We start from the raw sequence: 17890 nt of genomic DNA on the forward strand, positions 1-17890 counted from the left end.
ACTCAAAGTTATTGTTTTTCCATTTATTTAAAGTTTTATAACAATCACACTCAAAAACTTACCAATAATAAGGCTACGTAAAGCATGTATGGTAAAATGACATAAGTGTCATTTCCTTGGTTTAATATATAAGGGTGTGCTATCCACACATCCCATTTTATTTTTCCCACACTCTTTAATAATTTATGTCCGTTGATCTTCTTCAATTCATCCGATCTGACGGCCGAAAATTAAAAAGATGTGTGAGAAGTAAAATTAGATGTGGATATTACATCCCTAATATATAAACTGATTTTGAGTGGTGGTTTAAAGACCTACCCACCTTGTAATAAAAACTCATAAGACCTAAAATCCAAAAACACATAAAATCAGAATCAATAAAAAGCAGGGGGGTCTCTGAAGGTCAAGGTAGCCCCCCCTCTCTCTCTCTCTCTCCTCTCTCTCTCTATTTGCATAAATTAAATTTGGGGTTTTTTGATCCGAGCTGCTTTGATCATCTAGGGTTTGTTTGCTTGCTTGTTTGTTTGAATTTTTGTTTGTGAAGGTGATGGCGTCGAAACGGATCCTGAAGGAGCTCAAGGACCTCCAGAAAGATCCTCCTACTTCTTGCAGCGCTGGTACCTCCACTTTCGAACCCGATCTGATTCCTTTTGATGTTGCTTTTGATTTTTTGCAAGCTGATAAAGTTTCGATTTTGTGTTTTGGGTAGGTTTTGGCTATGAGCCCCATCTGATTTGTCCTTCGATTGATGCATGTTTTTGAAATTTTGTTTGATTTAACTCAAACCAGTAAATCTGTGCAAAAAGCAGCAGTCTTTCACAGACCTGTGATCGTTTTATCTCATGCCGAATTTTGTATTTGTCGAAAATCGAATGAAATTGTATTTGTTTTCGGAAATATGGTACCTGAATTGCATTGTTAAGAACTATTGGAGAATATAGAAGAAGGTATAGGATACTGAAGATGCTGTTGTGTGGTAGTTGTTACTTGTTACCCATATACCCATTTCCCTGCCCTACCTGCTATAACGAATTGGGCAATAGATGACCCGTCTAGCATCTTGCTTATAAATTGGTGATTTCCAATTTAACAAGGTCATAAATCTGTAGCAGTGGTTTGTAAGGACCCACTTAACATCCAAAAGGGAAACCTTTACAATTTTTGGGTGATCCTTATACTGAGTAACTAACTCAGCATCACTGGTCTTGCAAGTCCACCGAGGTGTTAAAGCAATTTTTGGGTGGGATTTTTGTTACTCTTATGCTTGTCTTTGGTCGCAGGGTGCCAGGGGCTGAGTTGTGAGACATTAATGTTGTTAGAAAGCCTAAAGAAAGTGGGAGGTTAGGGCACTCAAAGAAGTTGGCTGGTAATTTGAAGTTGGAATTATGTTGAGTATTTGTTTTGGGGTTTCTTATGGAGTTAAGTATTGCTTTGGTAGAGCAGTTATTGCATGGTTCCTTGGTAGGCGATTGAGTATTTTCTTGGGGTGTCTCGAGTATTGTTTTGGGGTTTTTTGTTCGGCACTTTATCGCTAGATTCTCTGAAATGACATTACTCTGAAAATGAAGTATAAACTGCTTTATCTTTCTTCTCTTAGTAAATTTCCCCTTTGTGACAATGTCTATTGCATGTATAGAATTATAGATATTTCTTCCCTTCTTTGAGCTGGATATATGCTATAAATAGAATAGACCTAAACCTACCCATCCTAACAATTGGTTTAGGTTGAGTATGGGCATAAGATATAACCGGAAGCTATTAGTTAATCCCGGATATGACTCACCCTAAACTACCCCATTTCCACTTAAGTGCGATTATTCAACGGAACGGACTATAAACGCATATTCTTTTACTGGTCTACTTTGAAGATTGACAGTAACGTCTTACATATGGGTTATATTATAAATGATATTTGAGTTTCGAATGACTTAATTGTGGATGGATTGTTTTTGTGTTTCATCATTTGAATGAACTTCATTTTTGTCTTTGTTGTCATTATCATCCCACCCAGCAGTTTTAATCCACTTAATGGCTGCAAGAGTTCATTGTTTTGGGAGAATATGGACTAAGCTTCTCTCATTTATAGCCACAGCAGTCTATCTACCGTGATCACTGAAACTATGTGCAAGTGAATGGCAACTTTTGGCTGTTTTTTTTTTTTTTTTTTTTTTTTTTTTTGTGTTGAAAATTTACTGAAACTATACGATAAAGGACTCTTAATGACTTTGTTATTAGCAGATATTCAATTTGATTACCTTTGCTCTTATGTATATATTTAGGTCCAGTTGCAGAAGACATGTTCCACTGGCAGGCAACAATAATGGGTCCAGCTGACAGTCCTTATGCAGGTGGAGTGTTTCTTGTCACTATCCATTTTCCTCCAGACTATCCTTTCAAGCCACCCAAGGTACTTGCTGGCTTTCGATTAATTTCACATCAAATTGGTGTGCTGTTGCATGGTAGTTCTTTTCTTTATTGCTTTGCTGTTTTCATTCTCCTTTCAGCTTCCATGGGATCATAGTATCTAGGTGTCCAAGAGAGAGAGGAGTGTAAAAAAATCTGGAAACATTTCAATCCTATTCTTATACTACCTTGAGTACACACATATGATAACCAATTCAATTGAGGCTCGTGCCTTGGAAATATGACCACCATCTGTGCCACTATGCCTTGGTTGATTCTTATTGTTCCAACAATAATCAATTGATGCCTGATGCCAAATGTATTTTTCATATCCCGAATTGACAATTATTTCTTTTCTAGCATATCAAGTAATGAAGTAAATGGTCTCCTGCATTGAAGCGGTAACCAGTTTGCGTTACTACTTACTTTTCAGTACGTGGGACTCGACATGGTTCACATGTGGTGCTCCTTTGTTAAAATATGATGTAAGCTAATTAGCAAAGGGGCCTAAGCTTACCGACCTTTTAAGTTCTATTGTATATCTGCTTCCTTTTCAAAGTCAATGTGGTAATAGGCACACTAGCCAAAGTCCATGCATGAAAATAAGGAATCAAAATTGTAACAAATGACTAAGAAATTGTGAACTGTGCATATTGGTTATTTTCATGTTACTGTTATGTTTTGTGCAGGTTGCATTCAGGACAAAGGTGTTTCACCCTAACATCAACAGCAACGGTAGCATTTGCCTTGACATATTGAAAGAACAGTGGAGCCCTGCCCTGACCATATCCAAGGTAAATGCTTAATAACCGAAACAGGAATGCTTTCTTCACAAATTTGATTGTTCTACAGAAACTAGTTTCCCCAGTAGGAAAAGCAAATCAGTAGCGATGAAACTTGGGTTTTTCTCATATGATCCTATGCCATAATTTTGGTGGACTCCGTTATTATTGCATGGCCCCTTATGATTTGTATATTTTTTGGTTTTTGATTTGCAATTGTAATTTCTTAAGTTTTACAAATTAAAATTTGCATGAAACATTAGAGCTCTATGAGGAACAAACAGCACAAGTCCTTTATTGGCCTTGTGACAAATAATCACTTATGCTAATTGTACCAAGAAATTCCCCAAGTGAATTACTCATTGATATTGGGGACCCGTTGTCTTTTTGAACTATTTTGATGCGATACGCTGTGGCTTTTGAATGGTTATGATGTTATGCATGGAACAGGAAACAAAGTTCGATCAGATGTGTCATACACATTGAAACTGGTTTGGCTGGAAATTTTTGATAACTGGCTATTATATTTGATGCATCACTTCATCCTTCATGTTACTGAAGCATATGCTCTGGTTTCACTTTTATTTTGCAGGTGTTGCTTTCGATCTGTTCATTGTTGACAGACCCAAACCCTGATGATCCTTTGGTGCCGGAGATTGCCCACATGTACAAGACTGACAAGAACAAGTACGAGACCACCGCAAGGAGCTGGACTCAGAAGTATGCTATGGGTTAGTCCGAGCGCTGCTAGGACCGTGTGACTGAGGGCTGCTTTCCCTGTGGCATTATGATCATCTAATCAGATGTATGAATGAATATGTGATCGATGTGTTCTTCACATAAGCGGACCAAAAGGGAGAGTTTTCTGCCCTCGGAACACTATTGCTTTTGAATTGTTAATTTGTTATGCAAAATTGTTTATGAGACTACGAAACCAATTTCTCTCGTGTCGCCCAAAGAGCTGTTCAAATTGAACCATTTTTAGCTACTCCTTGAAACTAGTCGTACTGCTGTTTGCAAATTACATTTTGACGCATGCAGAATTAACTCCTTGGAAGCACAACAAAAGTTTTATCATTGTGTGAAATTGTTTTTGTACCCCCAGGCCATGAGGAAGACTGGAGCTGAACGGACGTCACATGATGACGCCGGGTCCGGCTGAACCACCCAGATCAGCTTCTTTCATCAAGCAACGCAGCCTAGCCTAACACGATGCGATTTGAAACCTCCAAAAAGAAGAAAACTCCTTTATCAGTATCGAACATGGATGTGTACTGTGTAGGACTGGTTCATTTTCTAGTGGGCTTCAAATGGGTTGGCCCAAATAACTATTTCAAACAAGTGTGGCTCTTCCAAGTACCGGGTATTCAAGCCTGTTCAAGACTGAAATGTCCCTTCACTTATTTTATGACATATGAAGTGCCCGCTCGAATATCTGACACTTTGAAAAAAAAAATTCCTTCTTAAGGCATTCAGTGGGGTTTTTGTCTAAATGACTTAGGGGGTGTGTTCAATTGGGATTGTGAGGGATTTTAATTCTTTTAATGAATTTAGGGGTATTTAATCACAATTTTAAGTGATTCTTTGAAATTCAAAGTATATTCAATCATGACTTTAAGATAGCGTATTAAAATCCTTAGAAATCCGGATGTATTCAATTGGAATTTTAGAGAAGTTTATAACAATCCAGGTATATTCAATTAGAAATTGATTTTAAAGAATTTGAAAATGTTGAGGAATTAAAGGGAATTGGAGAGATTTCGTAGTGTATTTTAAGCATCCACAAATCTCATTTCTTCCCATGAGATTTTGAGGGAATTAAATCAAAATTTTACATGAAATCTCTACAAATCAATTAAACTCTGTAAAATCCTTTAAAATATCTCATATTCCCAAATTGAATACACTCTACTCAAAGGGTGAGTTGATTTTTAATAAAAGGAGACCTAGATATCCCAACAGTCAAATTTATTTTTTGGGATTAATATGGATGTTATGAGCAATTTTTGTTTTTTTTATTACCAAAAAAAATTAACCTCTTTGTTTTTTGTTGGGCAAGTGAAAAGTTTACTAGTTAGTACCTAATGCGAGCACAGTTATAATCGTTAGATCAACAAGTTTATCATGGAGAGATTTTTCAGTGTGATCGGCATACAGGATGGTACACCACGTGTTTTTATGTAAGTGGTGAAAATTTTTATTTTTTAAGTTATTAATTTTTTAATACACATATCCCATAATTTATATAGTAACACGTGTATCATTCCGTGTGCTGATCACATTGAAAAATCTCTCCACCATGAGTTACGACTTACAGCGATCAACTGAGGTGTGTTCCTATAAAAGTACGAACTCGTAATGAAGATGCACCTTAACCTGAAATTGGTAAAGCATGCATGCTTTTCATTGTATTTTTTTTTTAAAACGCTTTTCATTGTAATTGGATGGTATGATTGGGTGGGCAGGCCACTTCAATTTTTGTGGCCTTTACAACTTCAAGCAACTATTTGAGTTTTGAGGTCCCCTCTATTTCGTTGATCCTGCAAAATCTTATGAACAGTGACACTAGCTGTTCATGTGCCACTGCCAGCCAACCAAAACCCTAGTGAGACAGTGCAAAGTAACTAGGAAAGTGACTTGCAGATGCACCGCCAATAACGACGAAATCCAAAATTTTAACATTTAATGGTCCTAATATAAAACAAATTGATGATGATTTTCACTTGTAATATTGTTCTTTTCTACATGTCAATTAATCGAAAATAAAAAACCATATCAATTGATGATGCTAAATAAATAAATATATACAGCCCTTTAATAAGGAAAGGGATTCCTATTTTTTTTTTAAAATGAGGACAATCTCTTGACCGTTAGATTTGGCTTTAATAAAATTATGTTGTTGAGATTAAATTACAGGCCACAAAATCCCAACCACATAATTTCATTAAAGCCAAATCTAACGGTTAAGAGAGTGTCATCATTTTTTTTGAAAAATGAGGATTTCTTCCCTTAAAGGCTTCCTATATATATGTAAACTAACCTAACACATGATCCAAACAATATCAAAAACCCATAACAGCTAACAATAACTATAACCTAGAATGAATTTAACATCCTATATGATTAATTTAGATTAAAATAGAAAAACTTACTTAAATTTAGAAATTGGGGGATTAAGTGGTGCGAAGAGAAGTGAACTAGGTGGTGGTCGTGGTGGCAGGGGGATTCGTTGGATGGGGATAGCCAATTAGGGAATTGGGAAAGTGAATGAAATGGGAATGGGAAAAGTGAAGTCGGAGGTCTGGGGTTGAGGAAATAGTTGTTCGAACCTCTCTTTCTTTTTTTTGAATAAAAAAGGGTGAGGCTCTCACATTGCTTAATAAGATGGGTGAGTTTTATTTTCTTATTTTTAAATAACTTGACTCAAAACAACGTCTTTTTGGCCGAGTAATTAAAAAGATCAGTCTTCTTCTCTTGATTTGCAGAACCTGTAGTGCAGTCATCGTTGCTATTCTCCTCCATCACATGCCCAGACATGGGTGGTCCTCGGAAGTCTTCACAACTACTTATCCGGGCTTCCGGGTGGTTTTGAGACCACTTAGGTCCCTTAATAGATCCCCCGTGACTGTCCATAGTATTCCATTATAACATAATGCAATATTATTTGTGAATTTATCTCTACGTGACATTGCATTATAAACTGAAACGTCATGTGATGAAAAATTCATTCCATAACTAGAGTGGTAAGATTAGAAAATTACCCAATAACTAGAGTGGTAAGATTAAAAAATTATCCAGATTTAAAATCTAGTTAACTGATGCATCAACCCTTTTTAGCGGCGAGTATGAAATCAAGTGGGTGAATAAAACATCACTCGAATTCAAATTGTGTAAATATTTCCTGCTCATAAATTGCAACACGTTGCATATCAGTTTTGCACACAAAATGACAATTCTGCCTTTGGAAAAAATGTCGGCCTACAATCCCTTCGAGACGTCCTCCAGGACCTACAACCCTACAACTTTGTCTTTTAACTATAGTCGTTTTCCCATATTTAACCAATTTGAACACATATTAATTTTTTTTGCACTCAAAATATGTGTGACTTGTCATTGTTTGACACATATAATGTTTATGATAAGAAAATAAAAAAAAGTTAAGTTTATAAATACGTGTCAGTTAAACACAATGACTCTAAAAAAACACCCTCGTTTTAAGCGTAGAAGATTTGAAATATGTGGAGTTAACAATAAAAAATGGAATTGTTATTAGCACTTCAAAAATCTCATTCTACACTCCAAACTTTCTATATTATAAAAGAAAAATACACTTGTGAGAAGTATAAAATGAGATTTTTGAAGTGTCAATAACACTTCCTATAAAAAATCCAAATCTTTTTAGGGAGGGAGTATGATTCTGTCATCTCCTATTACCATCCCCTTTCATCTCATCATCTCACTCTTTTTTTGTCTTATTTTATATATAAAAACTTCAAAACAAAATGTAAATGTGGCGTAATTGCATCATTTAAATAGAAGGGATAGAAGGGAAGAGAAATTAGGAGGGGAGATAAAGAATCGTACTCCTTTAGGGAGACATGCCCTACAAAAGGGCTAGAACCTAGGACCATGAGTCTAGAGAGAGAGGGATGCTTTGTTTTCTGTCACTCTCGCTTTCCATCTCCAATTGCTGTTTTTGGGCCCTTGTTTTCCTCTTTGTGGCGTTGAAAAGCCACCAAAGTGCTCCCACAGGATGGTTTGAGAGTGAAGTGCTTAAAAAAAAAATTCATGAAAAAAAGCTGTGAGGATTTTAGGTGTTTGGTAAACTAAAAAAAAAGGGCTTATTTTGGAAGCTGCTGTGAGAATAAGCTGAAATCAAAGGAAAAAACTGAAGCTGCTATTTACAGCTTTGGAAAACTGGTTTTTTTTCAAAGCACACAGAGCTACAGTGCTCCTTTAATGAAAAGACTCACTATCAGACTGTTTTTTTTTTTTCAAAAGCACTTTTACAAAAAAGTTTACCAAACACTCTGCTGATTTATTTCACAGCCACTTATTCTCACAGCACAGCCACTTATTCTCACAGCAGTTTTTTTTCAAAGCACAACAATACCAAACCAGCCTTACATTAGGCCTTCTTTAAAATTTAAAAATAAAAAAATTGAAAAGGAAAGAGATTTGCTTTAAAAAAAATTATTCGAATTAATCGGTTAAAACTTAAAAGTTAAAACACAGATGTATTTTTCTTTATTTATAAGTAAGAGATTCTAGATTTGATTATTGTCAAAGACGAACTTGAACCGTATTATTACTAACCCATTATGAGATTAAGCTCACTCTCTTCTACTTAGTTTAGACAATATCATTTAAAAAAAAAAACCATAGAGACAGCTTGAAGAACACCAGAAGCATCCAATGGACCTCAATGGTGGTCGTGCTAGTTCTGAACCAATCCTAGGACGACACTCTCATTTTCCTCTCTTACGTAGATCATGCATTGTTTTGTTTGAGAACACAATGAGAATTATTAGCGTGCATGTAGTCCAATATTTAAAAAAATAATTATTGAGTTCTTACCTATATATGTTTTGGGTTTGAAACACTTTTATTTGATAAATTATTCTAATAATTCCGAACTCTAAAAAAATTCCTTCCAGACAACTTAACCTTGTCAACTCTAAATCTTTATATCTTTGTCAAAGAGTGCGGTAGCATTCAAGGAATAAATACGTCTTCTTGATTCAGGATAAATGTACTTACTTACAATTCCCCCCTCTTTAATAATAATTTTATTTTAAAAATGTGTGCTTTATGCTAAAGTGAATTAACCTCAGTAAACCGTTAATTAAGTGTGCTCATGTCTTTGGCTAATATAAATTAAATTGTGCTCATGTATTTCATTTATCATGTTGTTGAGCCATGTTCTCGAGGATTTCAAGGGGTTGCTGCAACGGATCATCGAAGGTGGTTCTACTCGCAGAGAAATACTAGCAACTTTAACATTTTCTTCTTTTTATTTTTCGGTTTTTATTTGTATCTTTCAATATTGCACAATGATTTCAATCATTTACATTTGATTTTGCCTTTTAAAGATTAATTTTAAAAAATCAACCGAACGTCCGTTGGCCTTAAAAACTACCAAGCCTACATGGCTCACATGCCAAATAATTGTGAAGTTCAAGAATCGTCTACATCGAGCTTAGCTGCTCCAATTATATTTGTGAAAGTATAAGTGTGCCGAATCGGTACCAGATTGTAAGGACACAAATACTCAAAAGAGATAAGTGTTTTTATCGTCAATGTGGAGATTCCTCGCTAAGAGACTTCAATAGATAGTCAACCAAACTAGGGGTAGTGTTGTTTCTACAAACTGGAAGGTGCTCCTCGATCACTTGACTCTACGACTCTAGTGCTGTTTCTATAAGCTTTTAAGATGTCGTTGGTTATCAACCACATACTTCTTGCACGATGCGATTTGAAACCTCCAAAAAGAAGAAAACTCCTTTATCAGTATCGAACATGGATGTGTACTGTGTAGGACTGGTTCATTTTCTAGTGGGCTTCAAGCCTGTTCAAGACTGAAATGTCTCCCTTCACTTATTTTATGACATATGAAGTGCCCGCTCGAATATCCGGCACTTTGAAGAAAAAAAAAATCCTTCTTAAGGGATTCGGTGGGGTTTTTGTCTAAATGACTTAGGGGGTGTGTTCAATTGGGATTGTGAGTGGTTTTAATTCTTTTAATGAATTTAGGGGTATTTAATCACAATTTTAAGTGATTCTTTGAAATTCAAAGTGTATTCAATCATGATTTTAAGATAGCATATTAAAATCCTTAGAAATCCGGGTGTATTCAATTAGAATTTTAAAGAAGTTTATAACATTCCAGGTATATTCAATTAGAAATTGATTTTAAAGAATTTGAAAATGTTGAGAAATTGGAGAGATTTCGTAGTGTATTTTAAGCATCCACAAATATCATTTCTTCCCATGAGATTTTGAGGAAATTGAATCAAAATTTTACATGAAATCTCTACAAATCAATTAAACTCTGTAAAATCCTTTAAAATATCTCATATTCCCAAATTGAATACACCCTTCTCAAAGGGTGAGTTGATTTTTAATAAAAGGAGACCTAGATATCCCAACAGTCAATTTTATTTTTTGGGATTAATATGGATGTTATGAGCAATTTTTGTTTTTTTTATTACCAAAAAAATTAACCTCTTTGTTTTTTGTTGGGTAAGTGAAAAGTTTACTAGTTAGTACCTAATGCGAGCGCAGTTATAATCGTTAGATCAACAAGTTCACCGTGGAGAGATTTTTCAATGTGATCGGCATACATGATAGTACACCACGTATTTTTATGTAAGTGGTGAGCAATTTTATTTTTTAACATACATATCCCATAATTTATATAGTGACACGTGGTGTATCATTCTGTATGTCGATCACACTGAAAAATCTCTCCACCATGAGTTACGACTTACAGCAATCAACTGAGCTGTGTTCCTATAAAAGTACGAACTCGTAATGAAGATGCACCTTAACCTGAAATTGGTAATGCATGCATGCTTTTCATTGTATTTTTTTTTTAAAACGCTTTTCATTGTATTTTATATGGTATGATTGGGTGGGCAGGCCACTTCAATTTTTGTGGCCTTTACAACTTCAAGCAACTATTTGAGTTTAGAGGTCCCCTCTATTTCGTTGATCCTGCAAAATCTTATGAACAGTGACACTATCTGTTCATGTGCCACTGCCAGCCAAACCAAAACCCTAGTGAGACAGTGCAAAGTAACTAGGAAAGTGACTTGCAGATGCACCGCCAATAATGATGAAATCCAGAATTTTAACATTTGATGGTCATAATATAAAACAAATTGATGATGATTTTCGCTTGTAATATTATCCTTTTCTACATGTCAATTAATCGAAAATAAAAAAACTATATCAATTGATGATGCTAAATAAATAAATATATACATGTTCTTTAATAAGGAAAGGGATTCTCATTTTTCAAAAAAAATTAGGATACCCTCTTGACCGTTAGATCTGGTTTTAATGAAATTCTGTGGTTGAGATTAAATTAGATGCCACAGAATCTCAACCACATAATTTCATTAAAACTAGATCTAACGGTCAAGAGAGTGTTCCTATTTTTTTTGAAAATGGGGATCCCTTCCCTTAAGGGCTCTCTCTCTCTCTCTCTCTCTCTCTCTCTCTCTCTCTCTCTATATATATATATATATATATATGTAAACTAACCTAACACATGATCCAAACAATATAAAAAACCCATAACGGTTAACAATAACTATAACCTAGGATGAATTTAACATCCTATATGATTAATTTAGATTAAAATAGAAAAACTTACTTAAATTTAGAAATTTGGGGATTGAGTGGTGGTGGTGGAGAGTAGAGGTGGTGGCATGGGGATTCGTTGGATGGGGATAGCCAATTAGGGAATTGGGAAAGTGAATGAGATGGGAATGGGAAAAGTGAAGTCGGAGGTCTGGGGTTGAGGAAATAGTTGTTCGAACCTCTCTTTCTTTTTTTAATAAAAAAGGGTGAGGCTCTCACATTGCTTAATAAGATGGGTGAGTTTTATTTTTTTTTCGTATTTTTAAATGACTTGACTCAAAACAACGTCGTTTTGGCCGAGTGATTAAAAAGAGCAGTCTTCTTCTCCTAATTTGCAGAACCTGAAGTGCAGTCGTCGTTGCTATTCTCCTCCATCACATGCCCAAACATGGGTGGTCCTCGGAAGTCTTCACAACTACTTATCCGGGCTTTCGGATGATTTTAAGACCACTTAGGTCCCTTAATAGATCCCCCATGACTGTCCATAGTATTCCAGTATAATATAATGCAATATTATTTGTGAATTTATTTCTATGTGACATTGCATTATAAACCGAAACGTCATGTGATGGAAAATTCATTCCATAACTAGAGTGGTAAGATTAAAAATTTATCCAAATTTAAAATCTAATTAACTGATGCATCAACCTTTTTTAGCGGCGAGTATGAAATCAAGTGGGTGAATAAAACATCACTCGAATTCAAATTGTGTAAATATTTTCTGCTCATAAATTGCAACACGTTGCATATCAGTTTTGCACACAAAATGACAATTCTGCCTTTGGAAGAAATGTAGGCCTACAATCCCTTCGAGACGTCCTCCAGGCAGGCCTGGCTCAGGCCCAGTACAGGGCGATCGTTCGGGACCCAATAAATTTGGAGGCATCAAAATTATTAGGGTGGTATATTTATATATGTTTTTATAAGAGTATAAATTTATAAAATTTAGTTTAATGACAAAGAAATTTAACTAGAACTGGTGGCATTGTTGTTTAAAACGAATGAGGAGATCTTAGGTTCAAAACACCATGTGTGCTTATTTACATTCCAATTTTTAAAAATTTCGTTTCATAACAGTATAAATTTATAAAATTTGGCTAAATGATCAAGAAGTTTAATTAGAAGCAATGGTTTTTTGTCGTTTAAAATTAATGAGAGGTCATAAGTTCGAAATGCTATGTGCATGTTTATTTTTTTTTCAATTTTTACAAATTTTTGTTTGGTTGTTAATTTATTTACTAGCTAGTAGCTATGTGAGTTACTATTTTTAAATATCCATTCCAATTCCAGTCTAATCTTCAACAAAGAGTAATGCTTAGACTAAATTTTTAGACTAAATTTGCAAATAATATTACATGTCATCAAAATGTTTAATTTAGTGTTCATTCATTACTTATACATATCCTTAAAGACTCAAAAACATTAATATTTTTTAGTCTTATATTGACGGGTTAGTAAATAAGAAAAAATAACTCATGATTTATACAAAAACACTTTAAAAGTTCAGATGGAAAACAAAACTTATAATCTATCTACTTGTAAGCCCAAAGTTTTTTAGTTTCCTTCTCTTGATACAAAATAAATTAATTATTTCGTGTTTCTAAATTATTGAGTTTGAAATGTTTTTCTAAATATAATTTTATTGATGTCTTACGTGTGAAAACAAATATTTTTTTATATGAAATGAAGGCACATTTTTTGACGTCGCCCCGGGCCTTAAAAATTTATGGACCGGCCCTGCCTCCGGGACCTACAACCCTACAACTTTGTCTTTTAACTGTAGTTGTTTTCCCATATTTAACCAATTTGAACAGAGATTAAATTTTTTTGCACTCAAAATATGTGACTTGTCATTGTTTGACACATATAACGTTTATGATAAGAAAATAAAAAAAAGTTAAGTTTATAAATACGTGTCAGTTAAACACAATGACTTTAAAAAGAACACACTTGTTTTAAGCGCAGAAGATTTGAAATATGTGGAGTTAACAATAAAAAATGGAATTGTTATTAGTACTTCAAAAATCTCATCCTACACTCCAAACTTTCTATATTATGAGAGAAAAATACACTTGTGAGAAGTATAAAATAAGATTTTTGAAGTGTCAATAACACTTCCTATAAAAAATCCAAATCCTTTTAGGGAGGGAGTAGGATTCTCTCATCTCTTATTACCATCCCCTTCCATCCCATCCTCTCATACTCTTTTTTTTGTCTTATTATTTATGTAAAAACTTCAAAACAAGATGTAAATATGGCGTAATCGCACCGTTTAAATAGAAAGAGATGGAAAGAAAGAGAGATTAGGATGCGAGAGAAAGAATCCTACTCCTTTAGGGAGACATGCCCTACAAAAGGGCTAGAACCTAGGACTATGAGCCTAGAGAGAGAGGGATGCTTTGTTCTTCTCTCACTCTCGCGTTGCATCTCCAATTGCTGTTTTTGGGCCCTTGTTTTCCTCTTTGTGGCGTTGAAAAGCCACCAAAATGCTCCCACATTACATTAGGCCTTCTTTAAAATTTAAAAATAAAAAAATTGAAAAGGAAAGAGATTCGCTTTAAAAAAAATTATTCGAATTAATTGGTTAAAACTTAAAAATTAAAACACGAATGTATTTTTCTTTATTTATAAGTAAGAAATTTTAGATTTGATTATTGTCAAAGACGAACTTGAACCGCATTATTACTAACCCATTATGAGGTTAAGCTCACTCTCTTCTGCTGAGTTTAGACAATATCATTTAAAAAAAAAACATAGAGACAACTTGAAGAACACCAGAAGCATCCAATGGACCTCAATGGTGGTTGTGCTAGTTCTGAACCAATCCTAGGAGGACGCTCGCATTTTCCTCTCTTACGTAGATCATGCATTGTTTTGTCTGGGAACACAATGAGAATTATTAGCGTGCATGTAGTCCAATATTTTAAAAAATAATTATTGAGTTCTTACCTATATATGTTTTTGGTCTAAAACACTTTTATTTGATAAATTATTCTAATAATTCCGGACTCTAAAAAAATTCCTTCCAGACAACTTAACCTTGTCAACTCTAAATCTTTATATCTTTGTCAAAGAGTGCGGTAGCATTCAAGGAATAAATACGTCTTCTTGATTCAGGATAAATGTACTTACTTACAATTCCCCTCTCTTTAATAATAATTTTATTTTAAAAATGTGTGCTTATGCTAAAGTGAATTAACCTCAGTAAACCGTTAATTAAGTGTGCTCATGTCTTTGGCTAATATAAATAAAATTGTGCTCAAGTATTTCCTTGGTCATGTTGTTGAGCCATGTTCTCGAGGATTTCAAGGGGTTGCTGCAACGGATCATCGAAGGTGGTTCTACTCGCAGAGAAATACTAGCAACTTTAACATTTTCTTCTTTTTATTTTTCGGTTCTTATTTGTATCTTTCAATATTGCACAATGATTCCAATCATTTACATTTGATTTTGCCTTTTAAAGAATAATTTTAAAAAATCAACCGAACCTCCGTTGGCCTTAAAAACTACCAAGCCTACATGGCTCACATGCCAAATAACTGTGAAGTTCAAGAATCGTCTGCACCGAGCTCAGCTGCTCCAATTATATTTGTGAAAATATAACTGTGCCGAATCGGTACCAGACTATAAGGACACAAATACTCAAAAGAGATAAGTGTTTTTATCATCAATGCGGTTCGGTCGTCGGAATGACGAACTCTAAAATGCACTTGTGAGTGCCCAATCATAAAATCGGATCGGCTTTCATTGTGTTGAACAATGTAACCTGGTGACACCTCACTCGCCAAGAAGCTAATGAGATGACCTTTTCCAATGAGGACTTAGAGATTCCTCGCTAAGAGACTTCAATAGATAGTTAACCAAACTAGGGGTAGTGTTGTTTATACAAACTGGAAGGTGTTCCTCGATCACTTGACTCCACGGCTTTAGTGCTGTTTCTATAAGCTTTTAAGATGTCGTTGGTTATCAACCACAAAGCTATTTATATAAACTGAGAGATGTGCTTGGCGAAGTTAGGGATGTTAGTGTTTTTCTCAAAGGTTTGGAGGGTTTCGTGTAGAGCGAGAATTTACACAAGGCGTTTGTGTGTTGAGTTTAAGAGAGCTTCAATGTTGCATATCCTCTTCTATTTCTAAGAGTGATTTTCACCTTAAGTAGAGTCCTACTCAACCTAGTCTTTCTTAGCATCTCTTGATCCAATAACAACTCATCCATCTCTCGATTTGACTCGCCCACTCCCATCAAACTTTAGATTCTGATCCTAGTCCATTTTCTGTATTAAATTTATACCTAGTCCAGATCAATTTTGTACATTGATACATGTAATATTACGAATCTTATCAATGTTCATCCTGATCCCAAACACTTCTACTTGATTCATGACTTAACTAAATCCAATCCTGACTCTTAAAGAATCCAACATTGATTAGGATTCGGCTAACTCACCTTGGGCTAGACTTCATTCCAGAAGGGCTAGAGGTTTTCATTCTGGGCTGAGCCCATAATCACACTTTGCCCAAACCCAATATTTTGGGCCCCAACAACCTTAAAATCATTTAATCCTCTAATAGTCATTCAAGAGATAAACGAACCAAGTTATCCAACTTAACTCTAAAAAATTTAACAGCGTTAATTGGACAAATAAGGGTTTCTTTTTTTTGAACATAATTGATCTTAAAGAGTAAACTAGAAAGTAGATTATTTCGATTATAGTGTAACAAAATAGAAAAAGAACAAGCCGAGAATGTAGAACGACATGGTCCAACTAAAAAGGTGGCTAGCATCCCCTTTAGGCCATCTCCAACTGATTTGGCCAGAGGGCCGAAAATAACCCGAAATGACACTAAAATCGTCTCCAACCGAGGGCTAGGCCAAAGGGCTCGTGAGCCCCACCAGGCCAAAAAAGAGGAATCATGCCAACCGGCTGGCCTAAAGGAGCCAGCCAGCTAGCCTCGGGCCGACCCAAATATTTGAAACCAACAGCTAGCCGTCAATTACTGTTGGATTTGAAATTTTTTATTTTTTTCCAGCCAAAATTAAATTTTTTTTAATTCTCATTTTTTCTTATAAATACCTAAGTCATTTCTACACCATTTTTCACATAATTTTCACCATTCCATACTATCTTACTTCATTCTATTTCAATACTTCACATTCTATTTTCTTACCTCTTCCAATAATCTTTCCTTCAATTTTTTCAATAATTTTCAAATGGCCACATCTGCAATGAAAGGTAGGGCTTGGACCCGAAAAGAAGATGAAACTCTTTGTAGGGCTTATAGATGGGTCTCAGAAGATAGTGTGAAGGGTAGTTCTCAAACAAGTGAAGGTGTTTGGACTTATACGTCCAAAAGATACTATGAGTTCTAAGAAGACACCACTTCACCGAATACCCAAAACCACGAGAGTTGTTCTTCAATATGGAAGAAACATCTTTATCCAAGTTTGAATAAATGGCATCAAGCACTGTTAACGGTCTCAAGTAGACATGAAAACGGCGCCAATTACCACAACGAAGTAAGTGTTTTCACAATTTATTTTAAATATTTAATTATATTACATTTAATTTCATAAATGAATTTCCTTTAATTTTTGTAATTATATTTTTTAGTTATGCCAAGCGGAGGAATTGTATATGGAGGACAACTCGAAACCCTTTTAGCATCACGGTTGTTGGGAAATTTGTAAAGGGTGGGTGTTATTTGAAGATCCACCTCAACATAGAGTAGGTCCTACGCTGGTGTTCGGAACTGCATCCTCAGCTGTAGATGGGAATGAAGATGAATATCCTACCATTCAAGAAACAAGGGTAGAAAATCCGTCTTCGAGTGCAGGTTTCATATCTAGGGATATGTGACAAAAAAAGGCCTAAAAATTGAAGGCAAAGGGCAAGGCAAAGGATGATATTGCCTTTCAACAGGAAATGACGACCTCTTTGCGATTAATGGAGGAGCAAAATGCCATTGTCGCGGAAGAAAGGAACCGTAGGCATGAAGAACGGGCCAAACAAATACAAGAAGAGATGAATGATAGGAATATGCAAAGGAACGCTTCAGATTACACTCCAATGAATAAGGCCTATTTTGATAGGGAAAAGAGGGAAATTATGGCCCGACGGCAATTGTTTACCTCCGACTATCATCCTACAATGACGGATGATGATGATTATAGACTTTAAATTTAAGTTGTTGTAGTTTTTAAATTTAATTTGTAGTTTTTAAATTTAAGTTGTAGTTTAAATTTAAGTTGTAGTTTTTAAATTTAAGTTGTTGTAGTTTTTAAATTAAAATAATAAATTATGTTTGGCCCTATGTATCTTTGGTCTTCTCGGTTGGAGA

General features: G+C 35.0%; 1 protein-coding gene across 1 annotated transcript; it reads left to right on the forward strand.

The window, feature by feature from the left end:
• The first annotated feature begins 302 nt into the window (after positions 1-302).
• LOC126599461 (ubiquitin-conjugating enzyme E2 10) lies at positions 303-4173 on the forward strand. Its single transcript, XM_050265846.1, has 5 exons — positions 303-408; positions 545-617; positions 2280-2407; positions 3093-3197; positions 3778-4173. The coding sequence occupies exons 2-5, from the start codon at positions 548-550 to the stop codon at positions 3919-3921; spliced, it is 447 nt and encodes a 148-aa protein (XP_050121803.1). The 5' UTR covers positions 303-408; positions 545-547; the 3' UTR covers positions 3922-4173.
• The last annotated feature ends 13717 nt before the right edge of the window (positions 4174-17890 follow it).

The sequence above is a fragment of the Malus sylvestris genome, chromosome 14 (genome assembly GCF_916048215.2).
Source record: "Malus sylvestris chromosome 14, drMalSylv7.2, whole genome shotgun sequence".
Taxonomy (NCBI): Eukaryota; Viridiplantae; Streptophyta; class Magnoliopsida; order Rosales; family Rosaceae; genus Malus; species Malus sylvestris.

What these genes read in the sequence shown, in the direction of transcription:
- LOC126599461 (XM_050265846.1), top strand. Translation starts at nt 548, where the DNA reads ATGGCGTCGAAACGGATCCTGAAGGAGCTCAAGGACCTCCAGAAAGAT. An exon ending in TCCTACTTCTTGCAGCGCTG is followed by an intron (nt 618 to 2,279) that starts GTACCTCCACTT and finishes GTATATATTTAG; the next exon opens with GTCCAGTTGCAGAAGACATG. An exon ending in CTGCCCTGACCATATCCAAG is followed by an intron (nt 3,198 to 3,777) that starts GTAAATGCTTAA and finishes TTTATTTTGCAG; the next exon opens with GTGTTGCTTTCGATCTGTTC.